Source organism: Nycticebus coucang, chromosome 14 (genome assembly GCF_027406575.1).
Source record: "Nycticebus coucang isolate mNycCou1 chromosome 14, mNycCou1.pri, whole genome shotgun sequence".
In the NCBI taxonomy this organism is placed as follows: Eukaryota; Metazoa; Chordata; class Mammalia; order Primates; family Lorisidae; genus Nycticebus; species Nycticebus coucang.
The window spans coordinates 47,326,026-47,344,522 of record NC_069793.1 but is presented as its reverse complement, the minus strand read 5'-3'; the positions used below and the strand labels follow the sequence as shown (position 1 = coordinate 47,344,522).

The 18,497-nt window shown below is 41.2% G+C and overlaps 2 protein-coding genes across 4 annotated transcripts in view; both read right to left on the bottom strand.

Annotated features, from left to right (window-relative positions):
- Nucleotides 1-3,467: 3,467 nt before the first annotated feature.
- On the bottom strand, nucleotides 3,468-6,318 carry RPS13 (ribosomal protein S13). Its single transcript, XM_053562336.1, has 6 exons — nucleotides 6,188-6,318; nucleotides 5,996-6,044; nucleotides 5,737-5,815; nucleotides 4,603-4,772; nucleotides 4,140-4,240; nucleotides 3,468-3,545 (listed from the first exon to the last, which is right to left on the bottom strand). Exons 1-6 carry the CDS (start codon nucleotides 6,208-6,210, stop codon nucleotides 3,512-3,514), a joined length of 456 nt encoding a protein of 151 aa, XP_053418311.1. The 5' UTR covers nucleotides 6,211-6,318; the 3' UTR covers nucleotides 3,468-3,511.
- Nucleotides 6,319-9,796: 3,478 nt separating this feature from the next.
- Nucleotides 9,797-18,497, bottom strand: part of PIK3C2A (phosphatidylinositol-4-phosphate 3-kinase catalytic subunit type 2 alpha) — a 124,367-nt gene continuing 115,666 nt past the window's right edge. For all 3 annotated transcript variants that reach the window (XM_053562333.1, XM_053562332.1, XM_053562334.1), the window contains 6 exons: nucleotides 18,046-18,170; nucleotides 15,882-15,999; nucleotides 15,718-15,790; nucleotides 15,285-15,394; nucleotides 15,072-15,197; nucleotides 9,797-12,831 (listed from right to left, as the gene is read on the bottom strand). In XM_053562333.1, coding sequence (XP_053418308.1) covers nucleotides 12,649-12,831; nucleotides 15,072-15,197; nucleotides 15,285-15,394; nucleotides 15,718-15,790; nucleotides 15,882-15,999; nucleotides 18,046-18,170 — 735 coding nt within the window. In that variant the 3' untranslated portion in view covers nucleotides 9,797-12,648. The remainder of the gene's footprint in view (nucleotides 12,832-15,071; nucleotides 15,198-15,284; nucleotides 15,395-15,717; nucleotides 15,791-15,881; nucleotides 16,000-18,045; nucleotides 18,171-18,497) is intronic.

Here is an 18,497-nt window from a genome sequence, read left to right as displayed (position 1 = left end):
AATTTTGAAAAACTGATAAGTACTGAAAAAATGACATTTCATGTACCTTTTCAGTACTTATCAGTAAATTTTTGAGAAGTTTTTCGAAATATGTAAAATGCACATACCCTCTGACCCTGCAACCTCACTACTGCAAATTTACCTTGAGATAACATCAAATTACAGTATACAGCACCTTCATTAGAATACTAAGTATCCACAGTCAGCAATGAAATATGCAGTATAATCGAGATGCTGGAGGACTGGATGTACGTCTTCGTCTCTACAGACAGGTAGATCTCTGGAACGGTTAAGGTTCTCTTTAAATGAATTAATTACTACTAAAAATTAAGTACCTCATGTAATCCTCACAATAATTTATAGGGTTTTTGTTTGTTTGTTTTTTGCAGTTTTTGGCCAGGGCCAGGTTTGAACCCACCACCTCCAGCATATGGGGCAGGAGGCACAGGCACCGCCCTTACGTTTTTTTTTTTCTTTTTTGAGACAGTCTGTGTTGCCTTCGGTAGTGCTGTGGCATCACAGCTCAACAGCAACCTCAAACTCTTCGGCTTAAGTGATTCTCTTGCCTCAGCCTCCCAAGTAGCTGGGACTACAGGAGCCTGCCAAAATGCCCGGCTATTTTTTGTTGTTGCAGTTGTCGTTGTTTTAGCTGGCCCAGGCAGGGTTTGAACCCGCCAGCCTGGGTGCATTTGGCCGGTGCCCTACCCACTGAGCTACAGGCAACACCCTAATTTAGAGATTCTTAAAGTTCACCCTCATGCCTCCTTCACTCCCCCTAACCACACAGCCTTCAAGTGGCAGGCCTATTTCTGAAAGCCAAGACACCCCTAGCTATACTCAGAAGAAATGCAGGTGGCTTTTACTTTCTTTAATGTATTATTTTTGAGACAGAGTCTCATTTTGTTGCCGTGGCATCACAACTCACACCAACCTCAAACTCTTGGGCTCCAGTGATCTTCCCTTAGCTTCCAGAGTAGCTGAGACTACAGGAGCCCGGCTATTTTTAGAAACAGGGTCTCACTCTGGCTCAGGCTGATGTCAAACTTGTGAGCTCAATCTACCTGCCTAGGCCTCCCAGAGTGCTAGGATTACAGGCATTAAGTTACCATGCCAAGCCTCTTTAATTCATTATTGTCCATTTTCTTTTTTTATTGTTGGGGATTCATTGAGGGTACAAGAATATTAACCATTTTCTTAAACAAAATTAAAAAATCCTCAATTTGGGGTGATGCCTGAGGCTCAGTGAGTAGGGCGCCGGCTCCATATACGGAGAGTAGTGGGTTAGAACCTGATTCTGGCCAAACTGCAACAAAGAACAGCTGGGTGTTGTGGCGGGCGCCTGTAGTCCCAGCTACTCGGGAGGCTGAGGCAAGAAAATCACCTAAGCGGAAGAGCTGGAGGTTGCTGTGAGTGGTGACACCATAGCACTCAATGGATGGCAACAAAGCGAAACTCTCTTAAAAAAAATCCTCAACTGGGCGGTGCCTGTGGCTCAGTGAGTAGGGCACTGGCCCCATATGCCGAGGGTGGCGGGTTCAAGCCCAGCCCCGGCCAAACTGCAACCAAAAAATAGCCGGGCGTTGTGGCGGGCGCCCGTAGTCCCAGCTGCTCGGGAGGCTGAGGCAAGAGAATCGTGTAAGCCCAAGAGTTAGAGGTTGCTGTGAGCCGTGTGACGCCACGGCACTCTACCCGAGGGCGGTACAGTGAGACTGTCTCTACAAAAAAAAAAAAGAAAAAAAAAAAATCCTCAACTTGTAATCATATTTAGCATTTACAGTAATTATGTGGGCTTACAGGCAAGAATTGTAAATATCTAATACTTTTTATAAAAAAACAAGATTTAAGAAAACCTGAGATCTGACAGCCAAGTTAGCTCACTCATCATAGGAAAAGTGCTACATACCTCTTGGCTCAGTATCACTATGGTCATCAGATGGCCAAGGGGAATATGACTGTAGTAATATTCAGCTATGTGGTACTTTTTCTAGGGCAAGTTTGAGAACTGGGTTGTCTGATCGCATAAAAATGCTTTGAAACACCAAGTGTTCTACCTAATTTTTGGTCTAGAATCTGAGTTCATGAATAATTTATCTAGCTGCTTATCGTTTGCATTTTACTTGCTCATTCTTGAAGATGTTTGCCTTATCACATCAAGTTTATTTATTGGTTTATGAAATTTGTTTAAAAAGAAATTAACACAAAAAGAAGGAATTAATGACTTACAGCTAGTTAAGATTTGGTAACATAAAATGGACTGTTTCCCTTGTGAACCTGTTAAGTTTCCACCTCCAGCACATATGCTGGATAGGAAAATATATGATTGTCCTGCAGAACATAGCAAGTGGGTATCTGTAGCCCCAGAGCCCAGCATCCTCTGAACTGTCTGCTGGTTTAGATGCTGATCTCTTAAAAACAAAGGACTCTGTCTGATGGTGGGATTTCAAACAATTCTGACTGCAGGGTAAAGTTAAAAGTACAACGCTTATTACAAAGACCATACAAATGTTCTGCAACAATGACTCAAGCCCACAAATACTGTTACTCTGAATCCTGAACAGTTGTGGTTCTGTAAACAAGCACAAGCCATACAGATAGCTTACCACTTTACAGATTTTATTACCCTGAACTATTCTCTCCTGTTGTCTGAGAACTTCCCATGTCCAAGCAGGAATACCTACATGACCTAACCCATTAGGTCAAGAATTTTTTTTTTTTTTGGTTTTTGGCCAGGGCTGGGTTTGAACCCGCCACCTCCGGCATATGGGACCGGCGCCCTACCCCTTGAGCCACAGGCGCCGCCCATAGGTTAAGAATTTAATAACTCTGACACCCGGATGAAGAAACTTTAACCTATCTCACAGCAACTTCAAAATCTTGGGCTCGCCTGTAGTCCCAGCTGCTTGGGAGGCTGAGGCAAGAGAATCACATAAGCCCAAGAGTTAGAGGTTGCTGTGAGCCGTGTGATGCCACGGCACTCTACCAAGGGCAGTAAAGTGAGACTCTGTCTCTACAAAAAAAAAAAAAAAAAAATTCTTGGGCTCAAGCCATCCTCCTAAGTAGCTGGGACTACAGGCACCCATGACAATGATAGGCTATTTTTCTATTTTTAGTAGAGACAGGTTCTCACCCTTGTTCAGGGTGGTCTTGCACTCTTGGGCTCAAGCAATTCACCTGCCTTGGTCTCTCAAGAGGATTACAGGTGTGAGCCATCTCAACCCACTCTTCTTCCTCATCTTTAAGCCTCACCAGCAAGACCTGAAAAATATACCTCCATACCAAAGATTGTCCTACCTTCATGTTTTACTTTTAAAGCTACACTGAGGTTGATGTGTCACAAATCTCAGTATCAATATCAAATGTATAAAAAATACTCAGAAACATTTTTGCTACGACATCAAAACAAATAAGATGCACACAAATGTACCACTGTTACATACTACATTTTTACCGAAAAATAGAAAATATGCTTTTAGTTAAAGAACAATTTTATTGTTTGAGTTCATAGACAAATTTATGCAACCAGGGCAGAGGCTGTGGATGACTCACTGCAAAGAAAAAAGGGAGAGAGATTATTGGGATTAATACAGGTCCTCCATGTCCTTTCATACAATCTCCCTTCTAATGGGAGTTACTTCAAAACAGCTAAAATAATCCCCAACTATGTATTATGCACCTGAGTTCCTGAAAATTTATGCTCAAGCATAAAGATGCTCACCCAAACTTCCAAGGAAGAACTGACTAACACAAGGAAAGACATTTTTGGTGGAAACTGCGAATGTTTGGAAATCAAGCATCGTAGTGAGCATTTCAAGCAAAAATTAAAACACTACAAACACCTGGGAGCAGAGGTGCAAAATCAAACTACCCACCATGTAAAAGGGAGTCAAAGGGGCTTGTTTATTGTCTAAACAAGCGTACTGCAAACTGCATCCCTCTGCTTGTCTAAAAATTTCAATACAGCACAGCCACACCCGTTTGATTATGCTGTCTGTGGCTGCTTACCCCCTACCGTGGCAGAAAGAGTAATCACATGTGCCCCACAAGACATAGCATATTTGTAATAGGCCTTTTATTATAGTTGCTATGTACTTACTATCTGGCTGACTCTTGTTCTTGTTAACAAAAAATGCCATACTTACTATTTCCAATTGGGAGGAAGAACTCTCTTGGTCTTGTAATACCGAGCCAATCGATGAATTCGGCTCTCTATCAGAATCAGACGGAATTTAGCATCCTTATCCTAAAAATAAACCAACACAATTCAAGACCACCACCCAAAATGACTAACTATTTTATCAAACATTAGTTTAACAAAGGAAATGTACAGCTATCATGCATTTCTCTGATGGAAAAAAAAAGCAAAACCCCAAACACCCCCACACTGTAACATTTTCACCCTACTGAACATACTATATTATATTTAGGGGCACCAAGGCCAAAGAAAATTTCTTCTGGTAGAATTTTTATTTCAAAGCAGCTGTAGTGCTCACTAGTGTGTGCCCTAAACCACCTCAGATACATCAAATCAGATGTATTGCATTTTACTGAAATAAGTTAGTACAAGCAATTAGTCCTATTTAGCATTGTGTTTTATTCTCCTACCTTTCTATTCCTCTCAAGATGCTTTCGAACAGCGACGGCTTTCTTAATTAAATGGTAGAGATCTTCAGGAAGATCAGGAGCAAGTCCTTTAGACTTAAGGATTCTCAAGATTTTATTGCCTGTCACAAAACGTACTTGAGCAACGCCATGTGAGTCTCTCAGGATCACACCTGAAAAGGAAATCTTATGTTGTAACTTCCAACACCAAACACACACCAGAGCTTGTAACGTCAAGGCTTTGATCAAGTCACTTTCCAAACTTAACAGATGTACCAAAGCTCACTCAGACATCCAAGGAAGGTTACCCAACACCAAGGAAAACCCTTCTGGTGGACTGCGAATGCTGGAAAACGATCATCATAGTCAGCTTGCTGGAATTCAGATGACCAAAGCAATCAAGGGGATTCCTGTATGTCTATACATACTACAATTAAAACTAGCTGATATTGACTGAGAACTTTTATTCATCCAAAAACTTCACATCATTTCTTTTAAAACTCAAATTAATTCTGGCTACCTGACATCTGTTATGTATTTTCATTTTGCGTGCATGGGTTGAAATGCCATTAGATTGTAAGAGCCAGACAAGCAGATATATTTTCCTTTTTCTTTGGACTAGTGTATTCTCAGGGCCTAGAATTACGTTCAGAAGATTAACAGGCAAACATCTGAATGAAGCCACTTCCACAAAGTCACACACAACTGAGATTCAAACACATGTAAAAGTGAGGAAGTGTGTCAAAGACTCCGTGTAGCAAATTCTAAATCCTCTACTTAATAGCTGGATAATTTGGGGCTAAGATTTAACTGCATGTGCCTCAGTTTCCTCAAATGAAAACGGGGAGAACTACTGATATTTGAAAGTACTGTCAGAATTAAATGAAGTCAGTGTATGTAAAGTGCTTAGAAGCCTACCCACAGTAAATGCTCATTAAATTTTGGACTCTGCTGAATAACAACTTTCAAGTTTAGCAAATAAAATTGAGGCCTCAGTCAACAACAGTACAGCCAAGAAAGGAAAAAAAAAAAAAGGAACGATTTTCAACGCACCTATTTGATACTGAACCCCAGGGTCTTTTCCTACAAGTCACACGAGGGCAGGCGGAAGGGGCTACATTAGACACAAACACTCACCGATCTGTGAAGGAGTCAGGCCCTTCTTAGCCAGTTTGTAAATCTGCTCCTTCACGTCATCAGACGTTAACTTCAGCCACTGTTTATGAAACAAAAAAAGGCCTTAGGATGAAAAACCAGGGGTAGTGGCGAACACAGCAGTCCCCTCCACCCGCAAAGGAGCGCTCCGCGTACACGCAGATCCCACTCCGGTGCAACTTCTCCCGAGCAAGAAGCCACCCCCACCCCGGCTTCTCCCCGGTCCCAGCGCGCTACTTACAGTGGGAACGCTGCGGCGATAGGGCAAAGCCGACTGGGACAGGCCCTTCCTGAGAACAGAAACAATCTCGGTGTGAGGTTGCGTCTCGTGCTACAGCACCCCAGAACATCCCTCCCGACTCGCTCCCCACACTCCCTTCTTCCCCCGACCCCTTGGCCTAGCCTCGCAATCCTGCTTGGTACCCACGCTCACCCGGGAGCATGCATGCGACCCATGATGGCGGCAGGCAAGCAGCAAAAAGAGAAGGAGTCTCCGAACGCCACAGGAAACCACCCGGAACGTAGGAAGTGACCTCACACGTCCCGTACCCTCGCAGGCGGAAGGCGGAGCCACGCTGCTCAGCTACGGCGTCCGCGTCCACTGCACATCCCGAAATGCCTTTCACCGCCGCTCCGGATTCCTCTGTGGGCCGGACGCGCATCCCGACATGCACCGGTTTTTGGTCTGGTTCCAGGCCCGGGCGGGAAGTTGAGTCTGAGCCGGGTTCCGATCAAAGTTCGCTTCTGCGGCTGCATCTAGGGGGAGCAGTGCTACCCGCGCCGAGATTGTGAAGTTTCGAGTCCTGGGCCGGGAGGCTTGGAGCCAAGAGAGCTGGAGTGATCGTCATACACTAGCGTTCATTCGTTAACCACCGCTAAGCTTTGTCTTGGCCCTTGCCCTTAGGAAATTCACAGGCACAGTACCCTGTGATAAATGAGTTACACAGAAGTGATGGCAGTATACCCCGCCCAGCCTGTGCTCCCATTTTTTATTTCTTTTCTTTTCTTTTTTTTTTGTTTTTGGCCAGGGCTGGGTTTGAACCCGCCACCTCCGGCATATGGGACCGGCGCCCTACTCCTTGAGCCGTAGACGCCGCCCCCATTTTTTATTTCTAATCCTCATCTGTCAGAGTAGAGTTCACTGACGGTAATGGAACTGGCCTCAAAGATTTGAATCAGCCCGGCAGATTCCAGCCTCTGACGTGCTCTTTCCACCCCGCGAAGGGTGGGATGCGCTCGGCTCGCAGGAAAGGAGTGTTGGGCAAAGCCTTAGCGAGCGTCATACTCAAGTGAGTGAGAATTGCCAGGCAGGGCGGCGCCTGTGGCTCAAGGAGTAGGGCGCCGGTCCCATATGCCGATGGTGGTGGGTTCAAACCCAGCCCCGGCCAAAAAAAATCACAAAAAAAAAAGAGAATTGCCAGGCAGAAGAAGAAGCCTGTGGAACAAGACTGCAAAAGCCAGGGAGAAAATGAGGCGCCTCAACTGAGAAAAAGGAGCCACCTAAGAGAAAGCTCTTTTACGAATGTCCCAATGCTGACACAGTGGGCGAATGAAGCAGCTTCCCCGGCAGAAAGGGAGGCCTGTGAAATTCACAGTCAACTTTAACTAGTGAGAAGTTGAAAAACCAATAGGTACTAAAACATCCCGTCTCACTCTTTTAAACTGTAACAGTTTGATGAATAACTTTTTCCAAAGCGTTAGGAATTTTAAACTGGGTACTCAGTTTGGGTAATTTGGGTTTTTTCCCTAGCAAAGATACATTCTTATCACTACACAAATTTACTTTTTTTTTTTTTTTTTTTGTAGAGACAGAGTCTCACTTTATGGCCCTCGGTAGAGTGCTGTGGCGTCACACAGCTCACAGCAACCTCCAACTCCTGGGCTTAAGCAATTCTCTTGCCTCAGCCTCCCGAGTAGCTGGGACTACAGGCACCCGCCACAACGCCCGGCTATTTTTTGGTTGCAGTTTGGCCGGGGCTGGGTTTGAACCCGCCACCCTCGGTATATGGGGCTGGCGCCTTACCGACTGAGCCACAGGCGCCGCCCAATTTACATTTTTTTTTAGTCCAGTTATGGAATAGGTATCATAAACTTAACATGATTCGAAATCCTGACCTCTGGCTCTGACTACCCCTCCAGACCCCTTTGTTTCAGTTAAACACAACCCCATTTGCTAGACCTCTATCTCATATCCTTTATTTTTTTTTTGAGGGGGGGTGGTAGGAAGAGATAGAGTCTCACTGTGTGGCCCTCCGTAGAGTGCTATGGCGTCACAGCTCACAGCAACTCAAACTCTTGGGCTTAAAGTGATTCTCTTGCCTCAGCCTCCCAAGTAGCTGGGACTACAGGCGCCTGCCACAACGCCCGGCTATTTTTTATTGCAGTTGTCAAGCAGAACAGGGCTGGGTTCGAACCGCCTGCCTCGGTATATGTGGCTGGTGCCTTAACCACTGGCCTATGGGCACCAAGCTTATCTCATTTCCTTTAGAGTGTATGTATCATAAGGACATTCCCTTCTCCCATTTACACTACTGCCCTCAATGCTAGCCACCATCATCTCTTACCTGGGCAACTCAGTGGTATCAACTGTTTATGCTTTTACTCACATTCCCACTCTAAACATAACCTGTTCCCCACCTAGCAGTCAAAGTGAGCTTTTAAAAATGTAGATTAATTTGTTACTCCCCTTTCTTTTTTTTTTTGTAGAGACAGAGTCTCACTGTACCGCCCTCGGGTAGAGTGCCGTGGCGTCACACGGCTCACAGCAACCTCTAACTCTTGGGCTTAAGCGATTCTCTTGCCTCAGCCTCCCAAGCAGCTGGGACTACAGGCGCCCGCCACAACGCCCGGCTATTTTTTGGTTGCAGTTTGGCCGGGGCTGGGTTTGAACCCGCCACCCTCGGCATATGGGGCCGGTGCCCTACTCACTGAGCCACAGGCGCCGCCCTCCCCTTTCTTAATTTAAAATAAAATCAAGCCTGTAATCCCAGCATTTTGGGAAGCTGAGGCTAGAGGATTACTTGAGGCCAGGCAAGGAAATAGCAAGAATTTCATCTCTACAAAAAAATTTAATAATTAGCCTGGCAAAGTGGTGTGAACCTATAGTCTCAGGTTCTCAGGTACTCAGGATGCTGAGGCAGAAAGATCACTTCAGCCCAGGAGTTGGAGGTTGCAGTGAGCTATGATGTAGCCACTGCACTCTCTAGCATAGGTGACAGAGCAAGAATGTCTCAAAAAAGGAAAAAAAAAATTAGCCAGGGTGATGGTGTGTGTCTAGATCACAGAGTTAGACCCTGTCTCTGAAATATACATAAAACTCAAACCCATGGCTTGGCCTTAAGACTTGCCACTCCCCTCTTCTCCTAACCCCATTTGCAAACACTCCAGCCACATGCACTCTTCTGATCTATCCTTAGAGCCTTTCCTCTTCTGTTGCAATTGTCTGGAGGCTTTTTTCCAAGAGATCTCAAGTCTGGCTTTCATTTTTTTTTTTTTTTTGAGATAGAGTCTCACTTTGTCACCCTTGGTAGAGTGCCCTGGTGTCACAGCAACCTCAAACTCTTGGGCTCAAGCAATTCTCTTGTCTCAGCTTCCCCAGTAGCTGAGACTACAGGTGCTTGCCACAACAACTGGCTATTTTTTTTTTTTTTAGAGATAGGGTCTCGATGTTGCTCAGGCTGGTCTCGGAACCTGTGAGTTCAGGCAATCTACCCACCTTGGCCTCCCAGAGTGCTAAGATTACTGCCATGAGCCACTGAGGCTGGCCAGTTTTTCTGTTTCTGTGAGATGGGGTCTCACTCTTCTTAGGCTGGTCTTGAACTCATGAGCTCAAGCAATCCACCAGCCTTGGCCTCCCAGAGTGCTAAGATTACAGGCTGAGCCACCATCCCCAGACTGTCTGGATATTTTTAGAGGCTACTTGTGAAATTCATGACTATAGAACTCCTAGGTGAGATGCAAAAAAAATAACAACATTGAACTCATGTTAAAGTGTGGAACCTAAACTGTTAGTATGTGAACAAGGAAAAAAAAAGGAGTGGAGTTTTTTTATTCCAGAAATATTTTAATACAATTGTAGTACAGTTATAAAGTCACATTCAATCCACTGAATATATTCAAGGTATTAATAAAAAATATTATACATCTTTATTCACTACCTTAATATAATTAAAGCATTTTGGTTCTTATAGCTGAGACTAATTCCCATATTCATATTTGCACTGTAGTCAAACAAAATGTAAGTAAATCTATGGATTATGATAGTGGGGCTTTAGTCCTTTTTGATCTGAAGTCTAAGTATCAAAGTGAATTTTATGTTTTCTTAAATGCCATTAATATTTGAATCCTAGAAAGAACAATCAACCAATTTAAGGCAAGATACTGAAACTTTTATACAACTATAATTTAAAAAATGTAGTATTTTATCGAAGATCAGACATGCCTTAAAACATTTAGATACCTACTGATTTGTATAAAGGCAGTTATGAAAATATCAGTGCAAGTTCTACATTGGGCTCCTCAGTAGAGAAAATAATAAGTTCCTAGAGTGAAATTATCTTCAAATCCCAAAACAGTGGCAAGCAAGAAAGAATTCTTCTGATGCAGGACTTAACATGTAGCACAATTAATTACTTTTAGTCATTAAAGATTGGAATAAATATTGTGATTATACATAAAAATTAGGGTCATGGCTGGTTTGTTTAAATTTTGTTTTTCAGATTTACTTTAATGTAAGCTTTTTAAAAAGTTTGAAAATCCAACTGATTTAAAATTGATTGATAGTAATAGTGCAAAAAGGATCTTTGTTGTTATCTTTTGGTACAGACTGAAGATTAGTGTTTCACAAAGAAATAACTTATATTAAACTATATGTAAAATATATGTGTGTTTTAATGATCAAAGGCACAAAATGAGTTAAATTAAAACATTACCACGTGTTCTGAACACTTAACTGTACAGTATTAATCATAATGTACACTTTTAGATATGAAATCAGATTTCTTATAATTAAAAAATGATACCACATTTTCTAGATCTATTATAGTTTGTGCTAAAAGACATTGCTATAACAGACTGCAAAACGGCAGTATGTGTTGAGTCCAATCAACAATGATCTTTTCCCAAGACAGTACTTTTTTTTTGTACAGTGGCTAAGTGACAACTCATGGAATGGACTTAAGTCTCAAAAGGTTAAGTGAAAATTTCTAGTGTACTTGCAATTGTAAAGCTACTCACACACATTCAGGAAATGTTAAAGGTATGTGGAAAAAGCAAATGGTGGTGCTTTGATCTGCATATTAACTTATTAAATAGACAACACATTTTAACATAAAAAAAAAAGACATATATCATACTCATAGGTTTAACTACAAATGGACCATTAGTGTTAGGCACCAAAAATTTCAAGTTTTTTCCTCTACTCTGTTCCTCTGTTATATTCTTAACTCTTCTATTTCTGCTCTTCAGGTATCACCATTTACATTAAACATTTGCACAGTTCATAAAAAGTCTATTCTATTCTAGGCAACTGAATTGAGATTGTCCTTCCTCTCGGTACTCCTCATTGCATTATTTTGTCAGTTTTCTCACAGCAACCAAATTGGTACAATCTCTATTATCATTTAAAAAGTATCTGAATTTATATTCTAACTGTGAAAGTTCTCATTTTATATATTTAGTATATATATTTACCCAAATAAAATAAATCTTATAAGACAGTTTATGAGACAAATTTCCAGAATGCTATATTAAAATTCAGGCTGAGGGCGGTGCCTGTGGCTCAAGGAGTAAGGCGCCGGTCCCATATGCCGGAGGTGGCAGGTTCAAACCTAGCCCTGGCCAAAAAAAATAAAAATAAAAAAAAAATAAAATTCAGGCTGAACCCTAAAATTCTTGTCCTTGGCCTCTTGTAAAGAGTGCCCTACTCAGGAATGGGTACCTGGCTGAAGAATTTTCACTTGTTAATGAGGGGTTGGAGTAGAGCTACATAGAGGTAAAGAGATCAAATTTTAATTCACAGCCCTGGGAATAAATGGAGAATTACAATGGAATGATGGGATTTAGTGACAACTACATTATAAATCTAGTTTAGGTACTGGGCAACAAAAATTTAAATCAAGTGACTTGATTGTTTAAATAACTAAGTCACATATCAGAAGTAGAAAAAATTATCTTTTTGTGGGAAAAATATTAGTATATGTACATAATTTCTTGTTCAGTAAGTTGAAAGTGACTGAAAACTACCTACCAAACATTTATCAAATTAGGGGAAAAAAATCAGAAATGAAGTGCCAGGGAAGCATATAAAGTTAAGGCACCATTATTTACAACTTCAGTTACTGGCACTTATTCTGAAAAAGGCTTTAAAGATATGAATAAAAAGTATTATTTCTTCCCCATTTCTATAAACTACTTAGTAGTTCTTAACATGGCTATGTATTATTTGTGCTTTGCTTTTTAGCCCTGTGAATAGCAACTGCATTTTAAGATAATGTCCTGCATCTTTCCTTTACTTTGGTGTTTAAGAACATACACAGTGGTAAAGGCTGTAAAATGTGCATAAAAAGAAAACAAACATGCTGCGCCTATACAGGAAACAATGCAAAATAGGTGCCTGAACGGATATAGTACTGTCTCAAAGTCTTTTTCAGGACTCAATATATATTAAGTTTAGGGTTTGTAGCATACAGTATAATGACTTTAAAATAATAATAGCTTTCAAAAATTCATAAAGGTTAATTATGTGTCTGTTGGTCCAACAGATGTGTTGAAATGCAGCAAGTATATTTAACTTTGTAATATTTGTCCAAGTATAAAAATACTATACAAAGTTTGTATGTATGTGCACACAAGTTTATAACTGTTCTTGCTTCCAAAGCTCAGAAATTCATTAGTTTACAAGTAAGTTGCTGCAGTCAGCTGATACCACTTAACAGTCTCTTTACTCAAGTTGAAATCTTTCAGGGGCAGCGTTATTCCACCCAAGAAAAAATTTTCCCGCAGAGATTCTGCGCTGAGTACACTTAGTTGAAGTTCTCTCTGTCGTAGAGTTTCTTTGCTATATCCACTGTATACGAGCTACAGCAAAAGAAAAAAGGAACAACAGATTACAAATTAAACTTTTTTAGGAGTGGAGAGGTGAGGGATAAAAAGTTACTTATCGGAACAATGAACACTCTTCTGGGGATGGGTTTCTTGGAATAATAAATTAATTTATTATTTTTTGAGAGAGACTCTCACTTTGTTGCCCAGGCTAGAGTGCTGTGGCATCACAGCTCATATCAACCTCAAACCCTTGGGCTCAAGTGATCCTCTTGCCTCAGACTCCCAAGTAGCTGGGTCTATAGGTGCCCACTACAATGCCAAGCTAATTTTTCCTATTTTTAGTAGATACGGGATCTCCTTCTTGCTCAGGCTGGTCTTGAACTCCTAAGCTCAAGAGATCCTCCCAGCCTCCCAGAGTATTACAGGGCAAGAGCCACCACACCCGGCCGATTTCTTGGAATATTTTAAGTGAAAACATAAGTACTTTAGCCAAAAGAATGACTATAATGAATGACATTGATTATGACACATCTGGTGGGATTTGCCTCAATACTATTCTGTTTCTTTTTTTTTTTTTTGTAGAGACAGAGTCTCACTTTACGGCCCTTGGTAGAGTGTCGTGGCGTCACACGGCTCACAGCAACCTCCAGCTCTTGGGCTTATGTGATTCTCTTGCCTCAGCCTCCCAAGCAGCTGGGACTACAGGTGCCTGCCACAACGCCTGGCTATTTTTTGGTTGCAGTTTGTCCGGGGCTGGGTTTGAACCCACCACCCTCGGTATATGGGGCCGGCGCCCTACTCACTGAGCCACAGGCGACGCCCAATACTATTCTGTTTCAAACTCCCATCACATTCAACACTTAGAATTATTATTTTTCCAGAAAGCCTCATCACAGTTCTGAGAGCCATCTCTTTAATTTAGTCCTCACTGTTTGGCTAAAATAACTACAAACAAAACAAAAACTGACAACATTGTACTTTGTTGATGGCACAAGACAACTAGGGAAAAAAAGCCAACATACTATTTTTTGAAATTAATACAAATTGGTCTTTACCAAGAATTGTATATGTTTTTTTTTTTTTTTTTTTTTTTGTAGAGACAGAGTCTCACTGTACCGCCCTCGGGTAGAGTGCCGTGGCGTCACACGGCTCACAGCAACCTCCAACTCTTGGGCTTACGCGATTCTCCTGCCTCAGCCTCCCGAGCAGCTGGGACCACAGGCGCCCGCCGCAACGCCCGGCTATTTTTTGGTTGCAGTTTGGCCGGGGCCGGGCTTGAACCCGCCACCCTCGGCATATGGGGCTGGCGCCCTACTCACTGAGCCACAGGCGCCGCCCAAGAATTGTATATGTTTTTATAAAAGCAAAAGGATCTTCTATGGGTTTTAATAAATTCGTAACATTGATGGAAATTCAGAATTATTTGCTTCCAATTGCTAACCATTTTTATGTAGATATAATATTAACATACACAAATAACGTGTTTTTCCTAAAGAAAATAGTTGAATAAGGGGGACGAGGGGACTTCAGGTTTTAATAGATAAGTTTATATGTTGACCCTGGGTATCTCAGCAAAGTGACAGTGTTCAGCTACTGGTCTGCTTATTGCTTTTAATTTTGAGCACTCTACTGGGTTATTAACAGAGTAAAACATGAAGGAGAATGAAGGTAAAGGTATTGAAGGTGTTTTAAAAAATAATTCGGAAGGATATTTGAACTTCACTTATGTGAGCTGCTGCCACATGGAAGTAGTTCTATGTGGCTCCAAGAAATACAACTAAGACTCTACAGATGCCATAGAGTCAAGATTTCAGCTTCACATTACAAATAATCTAAGAGGTGGAGCTGCTAAGACAAACTAGATACTCTGAAAATATTTAAGCACAGATTGGACAACCACTTTTTGAGAATATACATATATTATTAGAGGAGGGGCTCATGCACGTAAGGACAATTGAATTATGCTTCCCTAAGGTGTATGATTGTGAGCTCTATTCTACACCACTTTGTTAAATACCACTGGAATACTATTGATTTACTTTTTTCTTTTTTCTTTTTTTTTTTTTAATTTGGCCGGGGCTGGGTTTGAACCCGCCACCTCCGGCATATGGGACTGGCGCCCTACCCGCTGAGCCACAGGCGCCGCCCCTTGATTTACTTTTTTATAACAAATAGTTCAGCAACTGATACCTAAAAACTTTGAATTGAAAATGTCTTAAAATTTAAAGTCTCAAACCACCAAAGAAATTTCTAGAAATGATGTTTTAACTTACCATTTCATTAAATGTTGGATTCCTTGTTTTTCGTGAAATTTTGGTTTTACGTTTGGATGTCTTGTGAGTATCTGGAAGTAGGTATGTTTTGACATATGGATTTGGGTCAGCCCCATCTTCAGTAACCTATAAAGAAAAGCAGTCCCTTAACAGTAATGCTTCCTACCAATGTATGAGTTTCCTCTACAATCATCATTATTTGTAATCACTCACAAGATCTTTGATGTGCATCACCATGATGAAAAGAGTACCATTTCGGTAAGAGACAGATAATTTCACTGCTCCTCCTATTTGGCCTGGTGTAGGACTGAAGGGACCTGCATCTGAAAACACATATATTTTCATCTTTATTTTATCCAGCTTATAGTGGCCCAAGCTGCAATAAAAGAATTTTGCTTTACTTCCAAGACCATCACATGTAGTGGGGGCAAAGAGGAGTAAAGAACCTGGTAAGGCCACTGGTTTACACTTCTTTGGTAATCATACTCTATTAAGAAAGTTATTTTTATCCAGAAATAGACTGGCTTAGAAAGAATACCCTCCTCCCATCCTCACACACTACAGCCAGTATGCCCACTCTCTGCCACATTCATTGAAAAGTGATAGATTTGCAGGTCATAAGTTACCAACAACAAAAAAATCTTACCTGCAGACCTAGCTATTCCTTCAGCTTTCTCATCACGAAGTAAAGGGTGAAAAAAAGTACAAACAAGGTCACACTAAGATTGAAGAGAAAAAAGATTCATTAGCTTAAAGATTATATAGGATGAAAGATATTGTAAATTAATGCTTCTCATTTAGAAAGGTCACCTCTGCTACATCTGTTGAAGCACTCATCAAACTTTGTAAATAACTATTTAACTCAATTTTTCTTTTGGCTGCTACATCTTTGATGTGTGTTCTTCCTAGAACCATCCTATTAGGAAAGCTAAAAAAGAAAAAAACAAATGAGATTTAAGTAACCAAGTACAATATTTACTTAGAAATATACTTAAATACTTATATACTTAAAGTGGAATTTAATCTATTATAACTTTTTAGGATTTCTCTTCCAAGTACTAGAAATGAAACAGTTCAATTACCCCTTATCTTTTTATGAGCCTTCATAGAAAAAGCACATGATTTGCTAACTTCCTGTACTTATTTTCTACTATTTCTTCTCAAATTTTTTAACCATTCACAAATATTTCATCTGGATCTGATTTCTAAAAGAAGAATCATTACTTGATCAGTCATAGCTATCGTAAATACCAGTAAAATCCACAAATAATAATAAAGGGCCCAAGGCCTAAATAAGGTACTAAACAGATAACCTCATTTCTGCTATTTTGGTGGCAGCGGGAAAGATGAGACTGCATATGGAAACAAACTCCAATATCCACTTTGCTTTCTTCCTTCTTTTGAAATCTAGTCTGATAAGAATATAAACAATTTGACCAGAAATCTGGTCATTAAGCTACATTAAAACAGGAGTTTGGGGTGAGGCTGGCTCCTTGGTGTTGCTTTGCTGCAACTGCCATTTGCCATGTTGATCATTCTCTTCCTTTGGCAGCTTAAGGAGGAAGGAACAGTCTGAGGGTTCCATTTACATAAAAAATAAGCAGAGGCAAACCCCTGACAATTTCCAATGGATATCAGATACATGTAATAAAACTAAGCACTAAAATTTTAATTAACAGTCCCAATGTTTGGCTCAGTATGGCCCATAGTGGATCACTTCTGTAATGATTTTCTTTTTTTATTTTTTTTGTAGAGACAAGAGTCTCACTGTACCGCCCATGGGTAGAGTGCTGATACGTCACACAGCTCACAGCAACCTCCAGTTCTTGGGCTTCTGCGATTCTCCTGCCTCAGCCTCCCGAGCAGCTGGGACCACAGGTGCCCGCCACAACACCCGGCTATTGTTTTGTTGCAGTTCGGCCAGGGCTGGGCATTTGGGGCCAGTGCCCTACTCACTGAGCCGCAGGCACTGCCCGACTTCTGTAATGATTTGGAATTTGACTTTTTTTTTTTTTTGGTAGAGACAGAGTCTCATTTTGTCGCCCTCAGTAGAGTGCCATGGCACACACAGCTTACAGCAACCTCCAACTCCTGGGCTTAGGTGATTCTCTTGCCTCAGCCTCCCAAGTAGCTGGAACCACAGGCGCCTGCCACGACACCCAGCTATTTTCTTGTTGCAGTGAACCTGGGCTGGGCCGGGTCTGAACCCGGGCCTGCACCCCACCCACTGAGCCACAGGCACCGCCCTTGACTTTTTTTTTTTTTTGGCCGGGGCTGGGTTTGAACCCGCCACCTCCGGCATATGGGACCAGCGCCCTACTCCTTGAGCCACAGGCGCCGCCCTAAAAGGTGGACTTGTTTTGTTTTTTTTTTTTTTCTTTTGGCCGGGGCTGGGTTTGAACCCGCCACCTCTGGCATATGGGACCGGCGCCCTACTCCTCGAGCCACAGGCGCCACCCAACTTTTTTTTTTTAAAGATAGTCTCACTCTGTTGCCTGAGAGAGAGTGCAGTGGTGTCATCATAATTCCCTGCAACCTCAAACTCCTAGGCTTAAGTGATCCTCCTGCCTCAGTCTCCTGAGTAGCTTGGACTGTCACATACACTACCACACCTGACTAATTTTTCTGTTTTATGTAAAACACTACATTGCTTAGTCTGGAAGAATCTGACTCCTTTAACCAAGATTCTAAATTATTACCTTGGTTGCTTACTATGGACTATGGTAGAAATGGCAAAGGCAAAGCTTGAAATAAATTAGAATTCTGGAAAATCATACATTTTAATTTCATAATCTTTTATTCACTGTTTACTCATTCAATAAAAACTTACAGTTCTTGTGTATATCTAGTTTGGCATTAAATTCATGTGATACAAAGGAAAATAAGCCAGATGTGTTGACAGAAAGCTTTTCACCTACACTGATAGCAAACTGTTTCTTAAAAAAAGGATTAATGTACAAGGATGAGAACTTACCCTGGTAACTTCCACAGTGGAAAAATAATACTGAGCTTATTGTGAAGTTCCTGAAATTCATCAAATGTCCGGAAAACAAATGACGGTTCAAGCTGTCCTTCCCTCAAAATTCGGACTACATAAATCTGAAAAGAAATCATAGCCCAAACACATCAAACTTGTAATAAAACCTTCTTTCCTGACAGAAAAGTAATTTATAGTTTGATCCTTATATGTAACTTGGTAAGAATATATGTCACCAATAGCAAACAGCAAAATAAAAGTCATTGTATTTACAGCATATCTAACTACATTTAAAGAGGGGATCAAAACCATTTAAAGATAAACCAATGAGAAATTGAAAGGGAAAGCCATTTTATTTCTAGGATTAAATAATGTAATTTCCAAATCTACAAATTTAGTGCAATTCCAACGAAAATGTTAATACAAAAGTTCATTAAAAAAAAAAAAGT